Raw genomic sequence first — 23,514 nt, forward strand, 5'->3', positions numbered from 1 at the left:
TTGTGCTAATAAGCAGTTGATCAGGTATACCTACTTAAGTGGCTGGTTACTGTCTATAAACACTTCAGACTGCTCTATACACTCTGTTGCAGGCATGTTTTTTTTTCTCTACTCTTGGTTTAATACAGTGGTTCTTAACCTGGGTTCGATCCAACCCTAGGGGTTCGGCAGAGCCTCCGCCGTGACATGCACGGCTCATTTTGTGCACCAGTAAAAAACATGAGTGTCTTGAATTTGAAAAAAAATCATATTTTATTTTTCACTAAAGAGGGGTTCAGTGACTGCACATATGAAACTGGTGGGGTTCGGTACCTCCAACAAGGTTAAGAACCCCTGGTTTAATACAATGTCAGCGAAAGCAGACATACCCAATACTGATGCTCTTAAGCACAGCAGCTCCATCTGTGAGCACCACCAGTGGAGCTACATGCTCTTGTGTTTGCCAATCAGAAGAAAGCTGGATGAAACAAAGGTGGAGATAATATGGCTCGTTTCAGAGAACGTGAGACCCAAGACAAAATTAGTAAGGATAATTAATGAGTTTTGGAAAGTTGTGCAAAGCACCTCTAATAGGATGACGAGTTCTTTAAAATAAGAACTTATTACTGCTTCAGTTCAAAAAGTTAAAACTGAAATACACTGAAACACGAGTTTGAATTTTTCTTTTATTTGATCTGAATACAAATTGAATGTACCTCACATAATTTAGACAAAACATGAACACAAAGTCCCAAATTTAAAAATCTGCAAATACTCCAGTTCATCGCAAGACGGTAGAAATAAAATGCAACTTCTAACAACAATTTCCTACAAACATTTTTTGTTTTGTTTCATGTAATGAGTCAGTAGAAATCGCAAAACCTAAAACAACAGCCTCGTTTCGCTTACAAAAAGAAGGAAAAAAAGAAATAAAAAAACTGATTTACTGGTTTTAATAAGAAAACTTTTGGCAGAGTAATGGTGCTACCCTCTGCTACAGACACCTCACGCTGGTCTCATAAAGCTGTTGCAGTGTTTCCACTTGGACACGATTGTTCTGCTCTGACGTGCTCGCACAAAGAATTCACTGTTCCGTTCGTTCCCTCTGAAGTCAACACCAGCTGAGCTGTGACCGAACACGTGGCAGGTAGCCAGCGAGAGAGAGAGAGCATCTGCATGCCTGAAAGATGAATCTTTTCTATATGTGCCTGAAAGTATGTGGTGCTGCACTGTGGAATGAGGAGGTGGAGAGGCAGCTGGTTAAGACTTCGGGTCAGCACTGCGGCGTTTGAGCTTCTCCGGGTTGTTCGAGGCCATGTGGGAAAAGTCTCTGAAAATGTCCTGGTAGGTTTCATCACCTGAAAAAGACCAGAGAAGACGTGAGCCTCAAAAGCTTTTGGAAATATTGAAAAGCTTAAAGAACCCACATTAATGCCGCCCTTGCTTTCTGAAAGCACCCGTACTTTAATGTGCCGCAGCCATCGTTTCATCAAAAGCTACACCGTTAATTGCACACCAACTATTTCCTGGACACGTTTAGAGCTGTAGCCCTAAAGCAAGACACATGCAACTGAACACATAAACACACGTAATGGCATGCACATGCACTTTACCTCTTAGTTTGCTGTAGGTGGCGCACACTGCACAAGCAGTTGAGACCAGCCGGACGTCTCAGAGGGCAGAAGGCAAAGGCACACGAGTGCATACAACACAGACAACAACAACAGACAAAGCACAGCACGTCAAATACTGACCAGCAGTTCTTTCAAGCAGACAAACACAACTTGTTTTTCTTGTCCTTTTTCCTTCTCTCCCCAATTCCCGCATGACTAAAAACCGGACACAGGAGACTAAAGTATAAAGTTATCAAGAAGCCCTTAAACGGACCCAGAAGACAACCACGAAGGAATGGTCTTTGCAGCTTGAAAAAGAGCCAAATGGCACAAAAAACGCGAACAAAACCCACTGTTAACCTCAAGCTCGAGGGGCTGCGGCAGAGCGCTCAGTTAAGCACAAAAGAGGTCAAATCCAACAGTGTCGAAGCTTAAACTGAGTCACCGTTCACAGAACAGCGGGAGAAAATTGTCCTTGAGAACCAAAACCCAACCCTGAATTTAGCTTACATAAACTGGAATAAGAAACACAGTCACAAATACACAAATCAGCACACTGTACAGACAGAAAATATCCTAAATACACTGAAAATTGGCCTGACCCAGGTCTACTCTATACACAGCTTCTTTAAGCTCGCTTAAAGAACGGTTTAGTATTGAAGACGCCCACATGTAGGTCTGTGTTGACATAGTGTTCGGATGCTTTGTGGGTTTCAAAGTGCAGCATGATGTGCATTTACAATTCAAAGTGCGTGTGACCACCTCATGAGAACCACCCGTCGTACCCTCTGTTCCAGCCTATCTTCTCTCACAGGATTCTTAAAAAAATCTAAGTTGAAGCTTGTTTTTTTCTTTTTCATCTATAAACTCATGCACGGTAAGGCATGCTTGATTTTAAAAATATATATGTTTTAGCCCAGTTTGTCATTTTGAATCCCCATAGCCCATCCACTTATATGGTTCTTTATAGCCTGGAGACTCTTTCTAGTATTGGCCAGCCCACCTCCAGTCCCGCCCACTCCACCCCCTGATCCCTGCCCCTCTGAATGACCTGGTTGGCCGAACGCTCCATCCATCTCCCGCATCTCCTTGTTCATTTTGGCAATCCGCAACCTGAAAGACAGAAGATCGATTAAGCGAACCCGCAGCTGCTAACGTGGCTCACGTGTTTTCTTTCGAGTCAAACACTTACAAAGTGACGATGTCTGCATTGGCGTTATCCACGGCGATAGTTATCGGGTCCTTCTGGTTCTTGTCTCGGGCGTTGTAGTCAGCCCCTCGCTTCAAAAACAGACAAACCAACCTGAGAAACGGAGAAGAGAGAGCACATGAGAGACTTTAGCCTGGAAATCTATACTATATCCAAGCATTTCCAAGGACCCGAGCATTTAAGGAACTCAAGTGAAGGGACTGGAGTTTAAACTGACTTTCCCAACCAAAGCTTCTGGAGTTTAGTGTAGTTTCTCTTCTCATTTTCTATCTCTACAGATCCACTTTCATATCCAATCAACATTAAACTCATGTCACAGTAAAAACCACAGCGTCACAGTACTCTTCTCAGGAATATCTTACAGGAAATGGACAAATCTGCATGTATGTGTTTCCAAGCCCTAAGGCGTGTGCAAGAGAACCAATAAAAAAAAAAGTTAAAACAATAAAAACAAACAGAATTATCAAACTCTAGATAATTGTCAAACAATCAGTTTCCCCTTGTAGCCTCCCTTTATGCTGGCTTTCTTTCTGATTGGCTGCCCCTCTGAGAGATGACCGCATTGGGGATGTCCACTCATGATGTTTGGAGCAGTCTGAAGCCTGAACCTCAGGGATCACACAATAGCTTTCTAATGCTTTCTAAGTCGTTCATGCTTTTGATGGAAAGCACAACGGGGACTATTAGTTCATGGGTTTATTTCTGTATTAGATTCACGTGGGTTCAATTCTTGGAACTATGAGTTCTGAACAGTTGAGAAGAAGTGTTGTCACGAATGTATCTGAATCATGTTATTTCTTGAATTTCAATGTATTATTAGAAACAAATAAAAAGATACTTAAAGGTAAGGAAACAATGAATTATACTGTATTATGTATTATAAAGTGTTACCGAAAATGCTGCAAAAATGGGAAAAAAAAGCTACAGTTTTGAGACTATTTAATATCAATTATGTCCAACTAACTCGTCGCTCTTAAGAATAAACGTTTATGTTTCATTGTGACTCATTTTCCACTTTACTCACCACCGGCAGGTATTGTTGGCATAATGAGTCACACCAGCCTTGTTATTAGTTTAAATATATCTTAAGTGTGTATATCATCAAGTTTATACACAAAAATGGACATTCTGAATCCTTGACCTTGTTTTTTTGGTAATATTTGACGTCTGTTAACGTCCCCCTTGTTTACATCCTGGTGCTTTTGACCCTTACTCTTGATTTATGGTCGCTCTTTTTGAGTAGGTGTCTGCCTACAGAGAGAAGTATTCAACCTACGCAAACTGTTTACTCCTCCAAAAACCCAACGGCACGCAGCTTTACTGTGAGTAGGTCAAATGCTGTTTGGTGGAGAAGCTGATTAGAAAAGGGAAGGATGCAACAGTGGATTTCACTGGGAACACGAGAAGTGCGAATTAAGATGAAAGCTAAAAAATCCAGAGTAAAGGCACAGGCGGTGGCCGCAGTGGGCACTTTTGATTGTTTTGATCGGTTTCACTTCAGCTTATTGTAAAACTTCGCTCCTCTTCGCGGATGGCTGACAGGTCAACAACAGCACATGCAACAGCGGCCCGCAGACTGATTGTACCGCATTATTTGGGCGTTAGCTCCATCCAGCAACAGACGCTGTCTGCAGGTGGATGGTAGTCTGTAGCTGCCAAGTGTCTGCGAATGGAGAACCATGACGAGGCCCTTAAACTTCACCCACAAAGGACAATAAGAGACTACAGAAAGTCACTGATACTTGACAACTTCAAAAAACTACGGACACACAAAAAAAAACTGCTGGCAGGGTGGAGTTGGAGGTAAACATCCAGGGCTAAACTTTTCTCAATTTCTAGCTAGTCTTAGTTTATGATCTTACCTCCCCATTGCTGTCTTCCAGGCCCACGGTGTTAGACTTTTTGTCTCTGTTTAACATTTACATGTAAACCATACCCCCCACTGATTGTTCCCTGCTGTCCTCTTGTTTATTATTATAAATGTTATGTTATGATTTCCCAGTGGTTCAGAGTCATCTTACCGCCTCAGGCCCCCCCTCTGGGTTGGTAATCTCACCATACTTTGGTAAACACACCCTCACAGGAAAACTGGATCTGAAGGCACGTCTTCAACACCAGACATCGAGGAAAAACGACAAAACGCACTCTTATGGTGAAGACTTGTCAGCCACCCGCCTTAAATCTACCCCGCTCTACCACCTTTTATACTCTAAATGGGACAATCATTTACAGAAGGAACATCATGTTGTGTTAAATAAGACTTGAAACCACCAACTGAGCCCATAAACCCATTAGGAAACTCTTTACTGGAATCATGAGCGGTCGAGACATTTTCTCATCGACTTCTACTCAGACTGCAACTGGTGGAGTTGCCCCCTGCTGGCAACTGGAGGGACTGCAGGTTTAAAGTCAGGTTTACGTCTTTCTACCAGTCCTCACATTTTTTACCCATGAAAACATCCTGCTTCACTGTGTTTTCTTAGTCCAATAACCAGTGTCTGTTTTCAGATTCTGTTATCTTGGTATGAAGCTATTTTTTTTCACTGAAACAGGGCCGTGTCACAGTATCTGTGTTTGTCTTACCCCGTGTGGCCCAGGATGGTGGCGTGGTGCAGCGGTCCCCTGCCATTGCTGTCCGCCTGGTTAACGTTGGCGCCGTTTTGCAGCAGGAACTCGCAGGCTGCCAGGGCGTTCTGACCGAAACAGGAGAACGCGTGAGCTCAAACACCCTCTGAACCAATTGCACCGTGTGTCACACAGTGTGAGTAAAAGGGCAGCTTAAGGATAAAAACGCCACAGTATCCTAATCGTTTAACACACATTTGCATGCAAATGTGCTTACGGCAGTTAAGAGATACTTTATTTTTAGTGGGAAGGGTATTTTGACCAGAGAAAGTAGAAACCCATTGACTACTACATGACAGTGACTATTTCGGGACCTGTTTCAAAGATAAGCCGTACCATCCCGCTTTTGTTCTCTACAAATGTTTAGCTGTACTCAAGCAAGACTGGTGTCCACAAATGGGACAACAGAGAGATTTCGTTATCACCTCCATCCATTTCCATGAGATCTAGAGGTCACAGAACTCGTAAAGATTCAAACTCTAATGATCGACTGAGCGTCCTTCTCACCACTGAGACAGCCTGTATCAGCGGCGTGCTCGACTCATCGTTCACGTTGACCCAGTTGACATCGGCTCCGTGGGCCAACGCGTCGGCCATGACGGGGAAGTTCTGCAGGGCTGCCGAGCGGTACAGCAGCGCCCCGGGGTGGAGGTGGCTGAGATCCTCCTCCTCCTCTTCCTCTTCATTATCTGAAAGATTTAACAGATGTAATGTTATGTGATTCTTCTCAAAAGCTGTACAAGCTCTTTTTTGGTGGATCTGTGTTTTGTTGAGGTCTTATCTCACCTCTGTGGAAGCCTGAATTGTTCTTCTGGACAAGGTCACTGGGGCTTAACCCTAAAGAGAGAACAACAGTCGTGATTACTGATACAGCTGACCAGGCCCTTAGCGTTATCGAAGTACGCCTTCCTGTTTGACAACAGGGGCGACTCGCTGCTTTACCTGTGACCCGAGGCAGAGTGGCTCTGTTCGGTTTGGGCTTGAGCGGCGGTCTCTGCGCGATCTGTGTGGCCGCTCGGTTTCTCCTGCCGCTGGATCGCCTCAGCGGGGGGTTCCTGCCAGTCTCAGGCAGCTTATGGATAAACTTCTTTTCAACATACTTTGATCGAATCCACGACTCCTTGTCTCCTCTGAGGATCAGAAAGTATCAGAAAATGAGAAAGAATAAGCGCAAGCGATGGAGGATACGCTTCTCTTACATCGAGGTAGAGTTAAAACAGAAGAAGGCCACGTGCAGGGCCGTGTCCATCAGTGTGTTTCTGGCTTTTCTTAAGCTCAGTTTCACTTCTCTACTTGAAGGTGTGAGACAGGAATTTAAGTTTTTTAATTTAAGTTTCTGAGGCACTGAGTTAAGTAATGCATTTATTTAAAATTGGGGATGTTTGTGTGCCTACTTTCTGAAGCAAAGTTAGTTTTTAGGCCTTTACAGACTCAAAGTTGACCACTGATTGGTATAATGTAACTATGCACACAACTAGCATTGTTAGAATTACAGGACAAGACACATGAGCAATAATCTTACAGAAGCAACTGTTGCCATCAGTCTGAGAAAGCTTATAAGGCCATATACAAATAATTCGAACTCCATCGTTTTACAGTGAGCAAGACGACACACAAGTGTAAGTGTAGGCTCAGATCAGACTTTCACAATCCAGAGCAACTGGGCAGCATGCTGGAACTAACACCTCATACCAACCGTGAAGCACGGTGGAGGAGGGGTGACGATTTGGGCTTATTTTGCAGCCACAGGTCATGGGAACCTCGCGGTCACTGAGTCAACTATGAACACATCTACACACCAAAGTATGCAAGTTTTTGAAGTATTCTAGAGTTAAATGGCATCTCTCTGATAGCTAAATATAAAATTGGTTCATGCAACATGACAATGATCTCAAGCACAGCAGAAAATCTGCAACAGAATGAAGAAAAAAAAGATTAAAGATGTTGCAAAGGCCCTGTCAGAGTCCAGACCTCAACCTGACTCAAAAGCTGAGGTAGGACCTTTAGAGAGCTGTGAATAAATAAATGCCCACAAACCTCAAAGAACTAAAGCAACGCTGTGAAGAAGAGTTGGTCAAAATTCCTCTATAGTGATGTGAGAGACTGATAAAGCCACACAGGAAACGATAACTTTAAGTTATTACTGAATCTACGAGCTGCTGAATCATGGGGTGTAATTAGTTTAACACGGTGAAATATTTCATGGGTTTCATTTTATAACTTAGTAAAGCCTGGATCACTCTTATTACGTCCTGATACCCAAACCTTTAGAGTTAAAAGAGGCTGTACTTCCCTTTGACCGTATCTGAAGCTTGCAGCCTCACTACAAGTTTCCGGAAAACACTTTAGTTAGAGAGTTAACCATCTGTTTCATGTACTTGCTGCAGTTCCTGTCTGTCGTGACAAAACGCAGACGAGAGGAAGCAAAAGAAGAAGAAAAAAGGTCTGAGATGGGTCGTAGGCTGCTGATAAAGTTAACCATAAACTACAAAGATCTCCATGGAGAGCACCTTTTTATATTCAGCATATAAATAAACATGCTCGGTGAAGCAGTGGCGTCAGTCCACTCCCACTCAGACCTGTAGCGAGTTAGTGATCAGTCAATGTAAAAATACAGCGTGCGCAAGCAGAACTGTTAGTAATGTTAATGTGGCAGCAGAAGGAGATGAAGAGCGCGTTCCTGTTTGTTTTTCTTTCCAGCTGCATCAACACCGATGTTCCATGAACCACTTAAAGAATGACGCTTGAACAGAGAGGGGATTGCAATAGATGCATGCAATATTCTCCCATCTGGAGGAGTCGTCTGAATTGCAAACAGGCAAACGCATAAAATAAAATACCAACACGATTAATGAAAGAATTGATTTAATTCAGTTGCAGCTGATTTGTTTTGCCTTTGGTATCAACCAACTATCATTAGCTCCTGACATCTATGGTCTACTTCCTCTACTGCTAATATTTACCCAATCGTCAGTCTTGTTTTGGCAATATAATCATCGCCTAGCTGCAAACTTAGAGGAGGAACACCAGTAATTTTCTACTGCAGCTCCAGAGTTAAGAAACACAAAGTAGCTACTTTCAGCTGCTCCCTTGTCACAAGTGTTCGCCACAGCAGGGAGGTCCACATGTTTGATTCGGGCACATTCGTGTCTCGGCCTGAATCCTAATCTGGGACATTTGTTTGATAAGCTGTAAACCACTCCACTGCGCTCAAAACTGAAGCACGAAAAGGCAGAAATAACTTGATTTTGACAGAAACCTTAGACATGTCCTGCTATACGCTCACACTTTTAACACTCGGTGGCATCCCCGTCCAATCAAGCAGAAACTCAGAGGCTTGAAACTGAAGCCAAACTACCAAAAAACATGCCTGACCGCAATTGACTAAAAAAAGTAAATGGATCTCTACAAAAATCTGAGTTTTACAGCAGAGATAAATGTGTTACTTAAAACAGTCTAAAGTGCATTTCGAAGTTGATGCCAACTGTACAGGGTGATTATTTCACAATTCTCCTGTTTACACTAAATTAACTATTTGAATTGTACCTATGGGTACAGGTGCGTACCACCGATTCTGCTTCAGCTAATCTGAGCCACTGAACAGGACGTCTCAACTATGTTTGTGGTATTTGTGCCTTTAAGACCTTTTTTAAATCAATAATCTGTCAAAAGTCTGTCCAGGAGGAATGTTCTCTAGTTTTTGAATGAAATGTTAATATTTTATTTTCATGCCAGCGCTAATTTACATAAATCTGTGTCTGTGCATGCTTCTGAGATGAACCGACCTCTTGTCATAAGACAGGTGGAATAGGTACCTGTTATATATACTCTATCGATGCACTGCATTAAGCTAGTTAGCAGTAGCGGATAACTTAGCACTCTAGCACTCTTCCAAATCTGGTCACTCTGGGCTCCAAAAAAACAAGATAGCAACAGGCAATGATGCTAAAATGAAACCATTAAAGCAGGTGTTTGTAAACCTGTTTTTTGTGCCATCTTTTATATACAGTCTATGTTTCTGATGCATTTTCTCTTGCACACGTCATGAAGTCTCCCAAAGCATGATAGCCAACAAGAATAACTGTCGGACTACACAGCGCTCCTTCAGGACTACAGAGGATATTAAATATTATTTTTTAATACCTAAGGAGACTTCCTGTCACACATCTGCACGTGGAAAAACCAGCTGAATGCACGTTGGACTGGATTGATTATGCGTACCTGGGACTGGAGGGATTGGGCTTCTTGATGGTGATCTCATCAATCCGAGCTTCATAGATCCTGTTGATAACTGTGTTCCCCAACTCACACATCAACTAAAGGCAGCAGGGAAACAAGAACAAATGAACCAGATTAAGTACTAATTTCTTTCTAATTTTTTTTATTTTGTTTTGGCTTATATAAAGAAAACGGTTGCATAATCCATTGCGCAATCATAATTTTCTCTGGAACTTTTTCACAATAGGCCACAGGGAGGTGGAGCCGCTGCAGCTTTAAAATTTTAAATTACCTTAATAAGCTCGGGCTCCCAGGAGTCGAGGGTGAGGGAGCGCACTTTGGAGAAATGGACTCCAAGGCTCCTGCCAGGGAAGGAAACCATTAAAGCGCACAGTGGAAGCCAAATGTGTGTGTGTGTGTGTGTGTGTGTGTGTGTGTACCTGTGTATTCCTGAGCAGACAATACAAAGTGTGATGCCCAGGTTGATGGAGGCCCAGTCAGGACCCGGCTCTCCGCAGTCGCAGCACTGCCTGTTCCCCGGGATTGCCTGAACCTCCTCCAGTGCTTTGCAGCCCTCGTTGTCCTGATCCACGCCTCCTCCACCTCCTCCTCCTCCCAGGCTGCTTGTAGACACCGAGCTGCAGCGCTGTCTCTGATAACAGAGACACATGGGAATGGCGAGCATTTAACTCCCACTGGAAAGTGCACGTTGAAGATAATGTGTGTGTGTGTGGTGTATGTGTTCTCACTGGGCTGAGCGTGTCCTCTCGGCGCTCCTGAAAGGCTGAGGCGATGCTGTTTTGGACGGCGCTGATCCATGCTTGCTGCTGCCTTTCTGAGTCTGCCTGCAACAAACAGCACCTACGCACACAAAGTCACACAACAGTGACCATTTAACACTCGAGAAGCAAGAAACTAACACCTCGGCAGTCTGCAGGACGCTTTCACACACATGTGACGCTAATGCGACTTCACCACCATTACTGGAACAGACACACGCAGGTGTGCATGAAGTGAACTCACTTTGATGGGGAAACCACTTCAAAGCAAAAACGCCTCTCATTTTCAATGCTGGGTTTGACTGTGCAAAGACGCAAGTCCTCCACCACGACTGTAGGCTGGTCCTAAAAGATGGACAAACCGTGATGGTCAGGTTGCATACGTGCAAATTCGTCTTTCGAATGTGCTCGTGACCCTAAGCGAAATTTACCTTGAATTTCTTCTGATACACCAGCTGATTCTTCTGAATTGAAAACCAGCGCCTGAGGTGGAGAAAGAGTTTAGCCTTTTAGCTGTTTTCATTCACTGCCGGGCAAGCAAACGCACGGTGGACATCGGATTTATCACAGTGAGGTTCATGAGAGGAAAAGCACACAGCAAAGTTGTACCTGCTCCAGGTCTTGAAGGCGTTGCTGGCCCTCTTGTACAGATAGCCCTCCATCACGATCCCATTAGCTGCGTCACCATTAAAGTCCATAATGGAGTCATCATAAGACATGTCCTTGAAATATTTAAGAAATTAAAATCACATTGTGTCATCTGCTTCAAGGCCTTTTTTTTTCTCCCCACAGCTTTAATTGTGTTTACAAAAAGTGATGTAATACAGAAGTAATTGGTGCGGTCCAGATCTGGCGTACCATGTGGAATGATTATTCTTTGGGTTGTCCCCCCTGTTTGCAATATCTGGGCCAAAAGTTATCAATAGCGATGCTGCATTTCATCCGAGAATGATGCAAATAAAGCAACCATGCTGTAATCGATGCCATTCAAATGTGGGCTACTTTTAGACTGACATCCAGGCCTCACCTGACCCAGTAAGTTGCATCTTTGCTCATGTTAGATTTGTTATATTTGCACCAAAATGCTTTAGTCTCACAGTACATCAGTTTGTCGGGGCCAGAAAAAGCCCATCAGCACTGAATCCTTTCCACAAGATGCCAAAGTCCCTGGTGGGCTCCAATGAGCAGAGCGTATTTTACTGAAATACACATCTGTCTGCACAATCAGGAGCTTAGCAACCAAGCCTAGCATACAGGTACCTCCTAGTCCCCTTGAGGTTTTTATCTTTTTATCTATATTACATGTTATTATGTTGCCTAGCAACCACCTACCAACTGTCTAAAATGACTAACTTGTTGGATTTATGCATCTCTATTAAATCATTGCGTCATTTTAACTTCACAACATTAACATCTCATTTTTATTGTTGCAACTTTCATTATGCATCATATACTGACTGTCATGTCATCGTGTTGTCTAGCAACCACCTAACAAGAGATTAAAATCACAGATGAAAACACAGCTACATCGTGTAAAAACGAACGTGACAGCACCAGAAATGCCGTCTTCGTTATTCCACTGTCTCCGTCTTGTTAAAACCTAATGCCTACATTACCCATGATGCTCCTTTCGGTTGTGAACGTTTGTAACTGCGTTACCTTTTTCTTGATTGCTGCGTGTCTTTGCTCCATGTCCCTCTTTTCTCTGGCACAGTCGAGGACAAACTGTTTGTGCTGTCAAAACACAACACGACACAGCGTTTATTAAACCTGGATTCATATTTTTACACTTTCAGCTCGCTGTCCAGCTCTACCAGGTTAAACACACACTGAAAGGACAGTGGTTCGATCACCATCCCCTCCTGTCACTGTGCTGAAATACCCTTGGGCAAAACACTTTATAACTGAATGTTAGAAACTGTTTATGCGTAGAAAGCGAGCAGCGAGATGCTTTAAAAGCACCAGCCTATTTACCAGTCAAACTGAGATTATTCAGAACATCAACATTTTTACGAGCCTTCAGATTTGCAACACTTTTATTCAGGTCGCTAAACTAGTACAAAACCCCCACACCAACTATTTTTCAGCATCTCTCACCGATCACTTTATCTTTTCCTTTATTTCATAAGAACATTGCAAATTTTAAAAAATAAAGCGCAAAACAGTTTGTGAGGACCGTTTAAAACTGTAAAACCTGCATAGTCTTTCCATTTAATGTTACGAAGGAGAGTTTTCTCCTTTCATTTTCATCTCCGACACATTTAGTTCTTTCAGAAACTCGGAGAGATCGGCAGCTTCGCGGTGGGTTATCACTCCTGCGCACTCTTGTGCAAACAGGAACTAGGAAGTGCTGAACTTCTGCCGTGTATCCTGCGCCAAACCAGAAAACAACATGGGTGGTCTCTCCTGCACAGAGCCTGCTTAGAGCATCACCCTCTCCCTATTTCACTCTCTCCTCTGCTCTTGCTCGTTCTCATCATTTCTTGTTCAAACAGGAAACGCTTTTCTGTGGTTTGATCCGGTCAGTGAACGTGTTCACAATTTACTTCCTGTTTGAAACTCTTTTTATTTGATCAAAAACACTTAGCAGCAATGCTGCCTCTGCTCAAGGTTGACGGTGCAGAAAAGATTTTACAGTTTCCTCTGCAAAGGAGCAGGAAGGGGCGCACGCGCACACACACACACACAGACATGTGAAATATTTCCTGTTGTTGCTCACTTTTTCCTGTCACGATGAAAGTGTGATGTCACCTTGTGACTCCACTGCCCCTCCCCAAAAAGATGCCAGTTCCTAGTTGGACAGAGTTAACCCAAACAGCATTTTGGCCAAAAGCATCATACCATGACGCCCGTGGTCCACAAACACGATTGTTTCATTCAAAATGTTTTAGCAACATCTTGTGTATCCCTAAGCCAGAACAAACATTTGTAATCCATTTCCTGCCTCATAAATCATCTGCGAGGCTTTTCTGGGTGTTTCAGGTCTACGTTGTTCACCAGCTTTTGGTTGGCTTCTCTCTTTTTAGCATGCAGACAATGTACAATGCAGCAGTTTATCACCACTAACTAATCAACTCAGCAGCAACACTTTGTCTATACATGTGGTCCCATCATGCTTACTGTGAGCGTCCCTAGAAAAAACTCATTCTAATGCAAGAAAAACACTGTGCAATAAGTTTACAGCAATTAGTCTTTGGCTCAGGATAAAGACTCAAACTGAGAAACTGCTAATGTGGCTGTGTCCACTTTTTTGTTTAAGGAAAACATTTTTCAGAGATGAAATTAACACGTTGACAGCCTAGGCCAAAAGCACTTTTTGTCTATAAAGCTTATTTCCTCCTTCAACAACTGTAGAGTAGGTTAAGATTTAATACAATACTGAAGTTATATCCTTAAAATTGTGTAACTTTACAAGACCAAACATGGTCACTTCTGGTCTAAAAAGACCAACGAGTGCATCAGGAGTGGCTGTTTCCATCTTTTACATACAGTCTATGGGGCAGACTTTGTTACCTATTTTAAGGGTGGCTCTTTGGTGCCCTGGCAGGGCCTCTGTGTGTGTGTGAGTGTGTGTGTTGCTTGCTCTTGGCAGCTGACTCCAGTTTAGCCAGAGAGAGGAGTGCTCCAAGAGCTCAGTGCAGAGGAGGCGGTTCTGTTTGGCTCCTTTAACCCTTCTTTGGTTACTCTTTTGTTTAGTTACCAGCTTCTAGTTTTGTTGTGTTTTTAACTCATCATTTGTTGTTATTCCCTTGAACTTCTTAGAAAGAAACACACACACAGCAGGATTACAAGTAAGGTTTCTATTCTACACATTCACAAGTATGAACGCATTTTTCTCACATTGAGGATATCTTCTTCCTGTCCTACTGCTACTTATTTATGACTCATGCACAGACGGTTTCAGTCACAAAATGTCATTTTAACCGAAACAGAGATGTAACAAAACAGAAATAGTTACCTCTTCATTCAGCTTTTGTCGATACTCGTCCAGTTCTGACAGAGACTGGTGACCCTGCAGGAAGAACTGGGCTTGGGCATCCATCAGCGACAACATCTGACAGGAAGCAACACAAAGCCAGTGAGAAACGTCTGAAGATAGAGTATGCATTTAAAAATGGACACATACAGGTAAAAAAACCAACTCACTGCCAGCAGAATATCTGTCTTCTTCTTGGCCTCAATGACATTAATCTGAAAAAAAGAAAAAGCAGGAAGCAATGGTTAGAGAGACTTCCATATTTTCATGACCAAAACAGATTCTGCCCAGCCAGAAGCCACAACCACAAGACTGGACAGAAGCCCTGAGGCAGGCCTGTTATCATCCAAAGCAAAAGTATGACCACTGTGCTGCTGCTGCAGGCTGTTGTTCCAACCTAGCAGTCTGAGTTAAAGTGAAGCCTGTGTGAGCCTCTCTGCACTCATCTTTCCTCACCTCCAGCACGTAGTCCAAAGCCTCAGACCTGAAGGCCTTGCGCGCGTTGAGCAGGGCGTTACTCGCCTCGTCCACCTCGTGCTGCTTCCCGCGTGGAGCCTGAGCGTTCCTTGACAGCGACCCCTCCAGGGCTTCGCTGCTCTTTTCAAACTCTTTTCGTCTGTCCTTAAAACGACGAACATCTCTGCAGAACAGGAGACGAAGGTAAGAAGGGGGAAAAAAGTATTATGCTGTGCAAAAATCTTGAGCCATCACTTTTCTCTGTACATATTTCCTGCAAATGTTCTAGTAATTTTGTATTACAGTGCTCTTGAGCAACAGTTCTCCATGCTTTCTTAATGTCTTTCAAAAATTATTCTGGTGGCTTTTCCGCTCCTTTACAGCCCAGTCCCTGTACCTGACACTTCCTCATTCATTAAGCCCCTTGACACAAACCTATGAGTCATTCAAGCAATAAAACTGCACCTAACTCAAGGGATGAACCAGTGTTCAGACAAATTGGCAAAGAAACAACTTTAAATGGTATCTTTAGACACTTTGTTGTTAGCAGCTTGTCACAAAACAAATCATTTGTTTAATTGATTCTATCTAACGCCATTTGTAAAACACAGTGGAGACTGTCATGGTTTGGCACTGCATTCTGTTGTGTTGCATCAAAATTGATGCAATTAAGCACACAGAATATCCCATCAGATTTTTATCCACCATGCAACAACATCTGGAAAGCATCTGCTTGACAACAGCTTTATTTTTCAGCATGACAATAATCCCAGACACTTTGCCAATGCAATAAATGGACACCTGGATAGAAAAAACACACACTATGGAGCACTATCGGTCATGGATTAGCCTCCCCAGAGCCCCGACCTCAACACTACTGAAGCAGTGTGGGATCATCTAAAGGTGGAAACATCATGTCCTTCAAGAAGTCTGGAGAACTATTCATGAAGACTTCTCACAGAAATGGAAAGAAAGCTGCCTCATAGAGGGAGGTAAAGTAAGCAGTATCCACATTACCAGATCAGTTTTTATGCAAAAGCAGAAAGCAAGTTATTGGATGCTGCTAAGTCACATGCACATGATATAAAACATTTTTTAATCACCGGCAAATTTATTGTTCTTTCTTTCTTACTTTTTTACCATAGCTTTTGTGCAATGCTGTTTACCACGTGACGCTATCGCAAATACCTCTCTTATCTAATCTACCAAGTTATTTCCACTAATGGGAGCAGACCACAAGACAAACTATGAGGAGAAGCAGAACGATTATGACAGGCACACATGAAGGGGAATGACTGTATCTAAGGAAAATGTACGTATGTATGAAGTGTATGCTGGTGGGAAAGAAACTCAGAAATTAAAGCCTTAGATCGAACACACAGGTGGGGCCACCGTAGCGGCTCACTCACTCTTTCACAAAGCTTTGCAGCTTCGCCCTCACTGACTTCTGCGTGGTCTCAATCACTTCCTAAAAGGAGACAAAGACAAACATATTAAATGTCAAATGTAATATGTTCAGCGGCGTGCTGCAGCCGTACTTGACCACATATTGCAGCTGATAAGCATCGGCACTGAAAAGGAGAAGTCAGAGGCCGTGAATAACAAACTCACCCCCTGTGCCTCAAAAATGACATTCAGCTTTTTGGAAAATTTCTCCAAGCAGTCCTGCAGAGCACAAATCTTAGATTAGACTCTGAAACTTATCAAGTCAATAATGCATTTTAATGTTTTCATTCATCGATTCATAACCGCCATCTTTATTTACAGCTTCCGGGCACTTTGAGAACCCAGTGTGCTCTGCTCACCGCCATCATCTTGTCCCCGGAGCATTGGTGTCCGAGCTCCCGGAGGCCATTCACGAAGCTCTTGCTGGTCTGACAGTAGGCTTTGCCAGCCTCCAGCATGGCCTGGCACTGTTTCACTAGCTGGATGACACAAATAAGCAACACAAAGATTAAATGATCTCCTGAACAATGTAACAGCAGGCAACAAACGTCAGTTTAACATAATCTGCATTCATGCTGAGTATAACCTTGTTCACAGATTTTAATTCTGGTTGTTCAGTAGCTGTACTGGAGACCTGAGAGAATAAGTATAAAACATGCCGGAAGTGTTTCAAACCTTCATTCTATCTAAAGGCCACCAGGTGGCGATAGCTGTGGTTGCAGCTGCAAAAAGACTTGTGGTCCTATAAAATTGTATGCAGAAAGCAGCTTGACGTCTGTAAATAGTTTCCTGCTAAGTGTATGAGCTCAGTCGTATATTTTGAGTCATACTGAAGAAAGAGCGGTCGACCACTTCGTGTAAGCACTATGTTTGTTTCTCTTTTAACTCCATTTTGGTCTCCACCACCATACGAGGACTATATGAGGCTCTTTTATCTGTTAAAGTTAGCTTTTTTCTTCTTCTTCTGTTGCTAGCTTATAGCTAATTTGGCTAGCTGGCTAAATAATAAACAGCAATGTTGTTTTTGTCTTATTTTTGCTGAAACAGCTTCTTGATAGTCTGCTCCTGGAAAATACGAGAGGCTGTTTCTGCCACTGGAAAAATAAATTTGCCATCTATGAGTCAAAAATTCAGGTTATTATCTAAATTTTGACTTACAGACTAAAATTTCCGAGGAAGTTGAAATTTTGAGATAGCTGCCTGAAATTTTGACTCTAGCTAACTTGAAACTCAAAATCAGCTCTTTCTGGTAAAAAATAAAAATAAAAAAGATAAAAATTTCATTGGTGGAAACAAACAGCACTGATGGAAGGACTGAGACTGAAACAGCACAAACTGCGTCATGCCAGGAAAACTTGCTTTAAAGCTATTTAGAGGCCAGGAAAGTGGAGGATCTCTATGTGTTGATGTATGCTTTTTAAATAAAAGTACGTAGTAAGTAAATACATTAATTTTTTAATTAAAGGTCAAATATAAACTGAGCTTCTGCCTTGGAAAGATAAGGCCTGTACCCAGTGTCCACCCTCACAGTCGTTTCCACTTTTTTGTTGATTAGATCTTTCCTCTGGCCTCTGTGAGGACCCTTTGAAGTTCAAAAACAAGAAATTGCATACAGATTATATTTTCTTACCCATTAAAAGCTCCATTTATCAAGCAATAAAACCCACCGCTGATCACTTCAGCGTGATCTGCTAACTTACAGCTTGAAGCTTTAGGTGGTTTTCAAGCCAATTCAGTGACTTTATGACTTTCCTCTTAAGTGCTGCTTGTGACCACAAGCGTTCAGCAAAAAGGACTTAAACCCTGTGGGAGCTCCTCTCTTCCCCAGCGTGTTCAACAGCTGACCTTTATTACATCTGCAAATATCTAATTCAATGCAATAATTTAAAAGACGTGTTCGGAGAAATCTTTAGTTTTATTAGCGTCACATTTAAACCACCAGTGACATCTGAGGAGGCACGTCGCAGTGACAAAACCTAACCTGTATCCCTGCACCAAGACATGTCAGTGACTCATTATGTAAGCACACACATCACCTGAGCGTAGATATGACTGCAGTGGCATCATAGGACACGCTGTCTGACCTTTTTGTGCAAATCTCAGTCAATTTATCTGCATTTCTCTGAGCAAAAGCACCTCTGAACACAGCGAAGACGTGAAGCTGAATCCACACGCTTCAGTCCTGAACTCAACGAACTTCTAAAATTGTTGGAAAAAATAAATTTAAAAAAAGCGTAGTGGCTAATTTGCATACAAAACACACAGATTACACATCTCTCTACACTGCTACAGATCACAAATGAGCTCCATGCAGCATTAAATCCACACTTCACTTACATAATGAATACTTACAATCAGACCTTTATATAGAATATTAAGTTTGATTTGTACTCCAGCAACGTTTAACTCTAAACACCCTCCTTTTTGAGACTGTGGTATCACTCGTACAGTAGATTATCTGCTGACTTCTTCTGATCTAGTCAGATAACTGAAAAATATAGCGTGCAGTGTCTGTCAAAGAAGAAGAACTTTGTCCCAAAATCCTTTTGGGATGTGGCTCAGACCTGTCGCAGCCTGTGAAATAGCACCGGGACAGAAAAAAAAAAAACATGTGCTACTTCCTTAAACCTAATCTCGTGGAAAACATCTCATGCATGCAGGGAAAGGCTTCTTTCTGTTTCACCTGCTCAACTGAAATCAGTCACATTCATGACACTTTACAGGCAAAGTGAGTGTGTTTGTTTTTTTGTTTTTGTATTTAAAAATGGTAAAATATAACGTGGGAACCTGAGCTCGCAGAGTAACTAACAACATAGTAGTAAGTCACTTTGATTTGTGCTTATTCCGTATCATCGGGGAACAGAAACGCAGCATGTGACTGACGTCTATCAGATGAATAGATCTGAAACTGTAGATTTTTACAGCGTGAGCACGCAACAGGGAATATAGGTCGGCACGGCGAAGCAGAACGAAGTGCAGTTCTCTCTGAAGCAGGACAATATGATGGGGAAGCAGCACCTGCAGGCACTTCCTGCTCGCCGTCAGGTGAAAAAAAGCTCCAACCACCAACGCCCACCGCTGACTTCGCTGCCACTGTCCATCGACATGTGATGCCTCGTCTCCGTTTGTGCGCTTGTGTGTTTGTGTGTGAAGTGGAGCGGTGACATTTCAAAAACATCTGGAAGTGTCTTACCTTCTCCAACCGTGTCTCGAGTTCACTCACGTCATTCTGGACGTCTTCGATCTCAGCTCTGGAAAAGAGAAAATTCCAGTTAAAGGTCAGGGGTCATGGATTTTTCAATATAAGGCGTGAAAACCCTTCATTTTAAAGTCATTTATCAGCTCTATCCTCTCAAAAACTGCTTTTTCTCTTTTTTGCACAATTATAAACTAGAATAAAGAATAAAACTAGAATAAAACACAAACTTTCTGATGTTTTACAGACTAAATATTTCATTTCTTTACACATTTCTGCAAACATCACTCCACCTGCCCTGTGATTGGCTGGGTTAGCCACCACCACCCCTCCCCCTCCTGCAAACCCTGATCTAAAAAAGCAGTTAAGAAAATGAATGGATGGATTCTTGCACATTTTACTGCTTAACATTAAAACATAACCACTGCAATATGATGCGCTTCTGTGGTGCAAGCTCGATACCTTCATGGACAGCTTTATTTCTCCATTTCTTATTTGCTCTGCACGCTTACAAACCAAATAATTCATGCTTAACATTTTTATTCTTGTGCTTTATTTCCACTGAGACGATGCATATGACTCGTCAGCATTTCCATGCCTTTAAAAGCAGTGGATGTCAACGTGTCACCGTCACAGTGCGCAGGAACAGTCGGAATCGCACAACAGGAAAGAGTATTTTTTTGTTGTCTTAATATTGTGCAGCTAGAGCCTCGTCACGCTGACAGAGTTACTCCACATATTTCACGGCCGCCACTATTTCAGGCCCCGGGCATCTTGTTTTACACTCATTTAGCTGTAATTAAGCATGAAGCGTTGGGTATTTTTAGAATCTCTGTGACCTTCGGCAGGGTTTGAAGTGCATTCCTGTGGGTTTGAATGGAGCTTAGGGGACGCTCCAGCCATCAGACGTTTATGTAGGCCCACATGACTGCAAAGAAAACCTCCAGTGTGCGTGTAATTGATTACGTTTTGTTTTCTGGGTTCAGGATGTGGACTCGAAGATCTCTGAGACAAAAGCTCCTCAGAGATCCTCTTCAGGGCTGGTCTTTTTAAGAGCCGCCTTCTTTTTCTTGTTTTTTTTGTCGTGACACTTTCTTTCGATCTCTTTCTGCCTGTCGTGTCTTCTCATACCAAAAGCTAAACCATGTGGTTTCCGCTGCCTTCCACCAACAGTACAGAGATACAGAGAGAAACAGAGAGACAGAGAAAGAAAAAAAAAAAAAAGGCGCATCTGAGTGGGGAGAGGAGAGGAGGCCCGGGACAGACAGTAACTGTTTGTGTTTGTTAGTGCGGCGAGGTTTGAATCAAAGTCTGAGGTCATGTGCTCTTGAAACACGACCAAATGACATGTCAAGCCAGGAGAGAAGGGAAGAAAAGGGTTGTTTTTTTTAAAAAAGAAAGAAAAAGGGTCTAAAGGAGAGAGGCCACTGTGGAGGAGAGTGAAGGAGCCCTTGATTAAGAAGAAGCACATCCTTTTTATCTTCTTCATGTCTCCTTGCAAGAGAGACGGAGGCTAAGAAAGCAAATTAAGACAGAGCTTAAGCTGAGTTTCCGCCGTGGTTCTCCCCACAGAAAACACGCTTCCTGTCTCCTGTTGATCACCTCAGCACATCTCGCTTCACTTCCTGTCGCCCTCCCACCCCGCTGTTACCTAGTAACCAGAAGGTACCACATTTGAGTGTCTGTCCCAAGGTGTCAGAGCACTTTATTTCCCCTCATTTGTTTTTTGGCCCTCTGTATTGTCCATCCATCTTCCCGTTTATGTGTGTGCGATTATGTGTATTTGATGACTGCAGCACCTCCTCCTCCCTCCTTCACCCTGCTCGCAGCCTGACACGAGACCTCACCACGTCTGCTGCCACAAGTCAAACTTTCCACTGCTGTGTGAGCCCCATAAATTCAAGATGGGCGAGAGAGAAAGACTGAGGTATGCCAAATCAGGCTGAGGCAGCCACTGTGACTCAGGCGAGCTGCCACAAACTGTCAAGGCACACCCAAAGTTGTGCCAAGCTCTCTCTTGAGCCACTTGCAAAAGCAACTCAGAAACACTTCCCTTTCGATTGCACCAGATGTGCTGATGTTGAAAGGAAACTGATCGCACTCCGCTTTGCTGACACGCAGCAGGGGCTGCAGTGACCCGGCCTGAATTAAGATTTCGATTCTCTGAAAAATGAGTGTGATCTCTCTGAGAGTGGAGGTGGGTTGATCTCGACAACTATCAGGAAGAGGAAGCATCAAAGCTGCAACTGAAGTTTGGAAAACCAAGCCACTAGTGATAGCACTGCTGATATTTTCCACTGGAAGGAGTTTCGTGGCGATGTTTGAATGTCCGTGGCTAGTACAGGTTTTCTGTGGTCTCGGTGAGACGTGGGAAAGCACCTCAGAGCAGCAGATCAGCCCCCCACGGCCCTGCAGGCCTGCACAATGTCCTCATAGCTTTCAGTGACTTTTGACCCGAGCAGCTCAAACTCTCTGACAGAAGAGTGAACAGCAACACCAGCAAATGCATAAATGTTTTATTAGGGAAACATGAATCAGCCTTGAATCCATAATCTCCTGCTGGAGCTGGAGCAAAGCCAGCTGTTCACTGGTGACATCAGCATGACTAACAAAGGTACAGGTGAAACTCTTACCTGAAGCGCGGGGAGTCCTTCAAACCCTCCTCAAAGTCCAGCTTCACCGTCATCCTTTGCGTTGACACCAACCCTCGTGACACTTCGTGTATTTATGTGACTCCTGGCTTTCAGCTGGAGGTGCCCGGCAGCCTGGCAAAGACAAAAACTAACTCTTTTTCCCCCCACTCGTTTTAACGCTCCACATCGGCAGCCCGGATCATTGTTCTCGCTGCTGGGTGTTTTCGCTCTCGTGTAGAACTTGTTTTCCTCTCCGGGTTTCTTTCTTTTTCGCCCGAACTGTTGCACATTCGCGTCGGAAGAGAACTTGTCAGCACTGAATGAACTGAGGGGATGTTAGTCGCGTCATTACCATCTTATGCGGCAGATTTTTTTAAAAAGGCACAGTCCGGCGCAGAAGATGCGCAAAGCCACGGGAGGAGTTCCAGCAGAGGGCCAGAGTGTCCTTATGGATCCCAGAGGATTTCAAATAAAATCCGATGGCAGCGTGAATCAGGACTCCCCGGGGGTGCCGAGTCTAGTACTCTGCCTGTCTCTCTGCCTCTCTCTCTGTCTCAGAAGAGGTCCACCCCCCATGTCACGTCCCACTATTTCCGGGTTTGTTACTCATGGCAAACTGTGGTTTTGAAGTAGGAAGCTGCACATAATAAGAGACATACACTGCCAAGTTGCATCATATGAAAAAAACGCCGATCTGAAGGATTTACAATGTGACACTAACGTTTAACATCCACACCGGCTACAGCAGGCCGTGTCGTGACTTTTCACCCCCCTCACTTAGTTTCTCCCTTTGTTGTTTGTGTGTTCTACTTTTCAGTTACAGTACAACAGTGAGCTTCACATGCAGTTAGACTGGGTGTGTATTCTTGTCTGACAACCTTGTCTGTTATGATTTTTGCTGAGGTGTAAAGAAACTCCCCCATAGCCACCCACTGCCAACAGATCCACTATGGAAGTTCATTCATGCCAAGAAAATAATGAACCTATTAATAGCAATGGAAAAGTGATTCCACGAATGGAAGAACAAGAGGTTTGACATTCTGTGTTTAAATATGTGGCGTTGTTTTGATTTTTAATGTGTCTAAATGGCTTTAATAAAACTATTTTTAAAAATGTGCGCACATTTTCTACATAAATCCAAAGTGCCTTTCTTTTTTACCCTTTGCCCACAGCCAATAGTGTGTAACTACAGGAAATATTAGGTTAGAAATGTAGTCCACTAGTTGCTATACCACAACACCGATGTAAGGCCAAAAATAAAACTGATAACGTTTTGCTAGGAATATTGTTTCACCCTAGTGACAGATCCAAATCAAACAGAGAGATTCATTATTCATAGGGAAGCAGGAGAAATATCATTATAAGAATAAGGGCACCAGGTTA

General features: G+C 43.1%; 1 protein-coding gene across 1 annotated transcript; it reads right to left on the reverse strand.

Moving 5' to 3' along the window:
- Window positions 1–657: 657 nt before the first annotated feature.
- acap1 (ArfGAP with coiled-coil, ankyrin repeat and PH domains 1) lies at window positions 658–22,802 on the reverse strand. Its single transcript, XM_086281627.1, has 23 exons — window positions 22,132–22,802; window positions 19,496–19,553; window positions 16,662–16,781; window positions 16,468–16,521; window positions 16,266–16,324; window positions 14,857–15,040; window positions 14,571–14,615; window positions 14,383–14,478; window positions 12,084–12,158; window positions 11,034–11,146; window positions 10,856–10,907; window positions 10,669–10,769; window positions 10,395–10,506; window positions 10,086–10,297; window positions 9,938–10,007; window positions 9,649–9,743; window positions 6,370–6,557; window positions 6,214–6,264; window positions 5,935–6,116; window positions 5,386–5,495; window positions 2,785–2,895; window positions 2,644–2,705; window positions 658–1,337 (listed from the first exon to the last, which is right to left on the reverse strand). The coding sequence occupies exons 1-23, from the start codon at window positions 22,182–22,184 to the stop codon at window positions 1,240–1,242; spliced, it is 2,301 nt and encodes a 766-aa protein (XP_086137753.1). The 5' UTR covers window positions 22,185–22,802; the 3' UTR covers window positions 658–1,239.
- Window positions 22,803–23,514: the final 712 nt, after the last annotated feature.

The sequence above is a fragment of the Aulonocara sp. 'chitande type north' Nkhata Bay genome, linkage group LG3 (assembly GCF_057382095.1).
Source record: "Aulonocara sp. 'chitande type north' Nkhata Bay isolate Kocher_YH1m ecotype deep benthic linkage group LG3, A_spYH_male_GT1.1, whole genome shotgun sequence".
In the NCBI taxonomy this organism is placed as follows: Eukaryota; Metazoa; Chordata; class Actinopteri; order Cichliformes; family Cichlidae; genus Aulonocara; species Aulonocara sp. 'chitande type north' Nkhata Bay.

Excerpts from the sequence above, each read along its gene's own strand:
- acap1 (XM_086281627.1), bottom strand. The coding sequence starts at position 22,184 with ATGACGGTGAAGCTGGACTTTGAGGAGGGTTTGAAGGACTCCCCGCGC. Across the intron at positions 16,522-16,661 it reads CCGGGGACAAGATGATGGCG|GACTGCTTGGAGAAATTTTC; the intron begins GTGAGCAGAGCA and ends TGTGCTCTGCAG. Across the intron at positions 10,298-10,394 it reads GAGAGGACACGCTCAGCCCA|AGACAGCGCTGCAGCTCGGT; the intron begins GTGAGAACACAT and ends CTCTGTTATCAG.